General features: G+C 73.6%; 1 protein-coding gene across 1 annotated transcript in view; it reads right to left on the bottom strand.

Moving 5' to 3' along the window:
- The window catches only part of CHRNA5 (cholinergic receptor, nicotinic, alpha 5 (neuronal)), a 31,390-nt gene extending 31,067 nt beyond the window's left edge, over positions 1 to 323 (bottom strand). The window contains exon 1 of the mRNA XM_010843288.1: positions 28 to 323. Within this exon, the coding sequence (XP_010841590.1) occupies positions 28 to 154 (127 nt within the window). The 5' untranslated portion in view covers positions 155 to 323. The remainder of the gene's footprint in view (positions 1 to 27) is intronic.
- Positions 324 to 368: the final 45 nt, after the last annotated feature.

Below are 368 nucleotides of genomic sequence, written 5' to 3'. Positions count from 1 at the left end.
AGACCGCCCTCCGCCGCCCAGGCTCACCTCGGCGCACGCCGCCCCCCGCGCCCTCCGGACCCCAGCGCCCTGCGACCAGCTGGAAAGGGAGGAAGACCTGGAGCAGGAGGGGCCCGAGGCCGAGGACCCAGCGCCCCCACCCCGGCGCAGCCATCGACCAGGACCCTTGCGTCAACGCAGGGAGCCGCCACACGACGGTCGCGCGGGGAACGCGGACCCGAGAAACAGAACCGGGAGTGTGAGCTGGAGCCAAGTGCCAGCAGCTGCAGCAGACCCGGTGCTCCGCTCCTCCCCTGGCGCCGGGGTAACCTCCAGTCCCGGGCGGGTTTGGGCGGGCTCAGGGAGCGTGAGGAGACTCGGGAGCCTGG

This window comes from Bison bison, unplaced genomic scaffold (assembly GCF_000754665.1).
Source record: "Bison bison bison isolate TAMUID 2011002044 unplaced genomic scaffold, Bison_UMD1.0 scf7180017864181, whole genome shotgun sequence".
In the NCBI taxonomy this organism is placed as follows: domain Eukaryota; kingdom Metazoa; phylum Chordata; class Mammalia; order Artiodactyla; family Bovidae; genus Bison; species Bison bison.
Note: the sequence above shows the minus strand (reverse complement) of the source record. Positions and strands in the feature narration are given on the sequence as shown.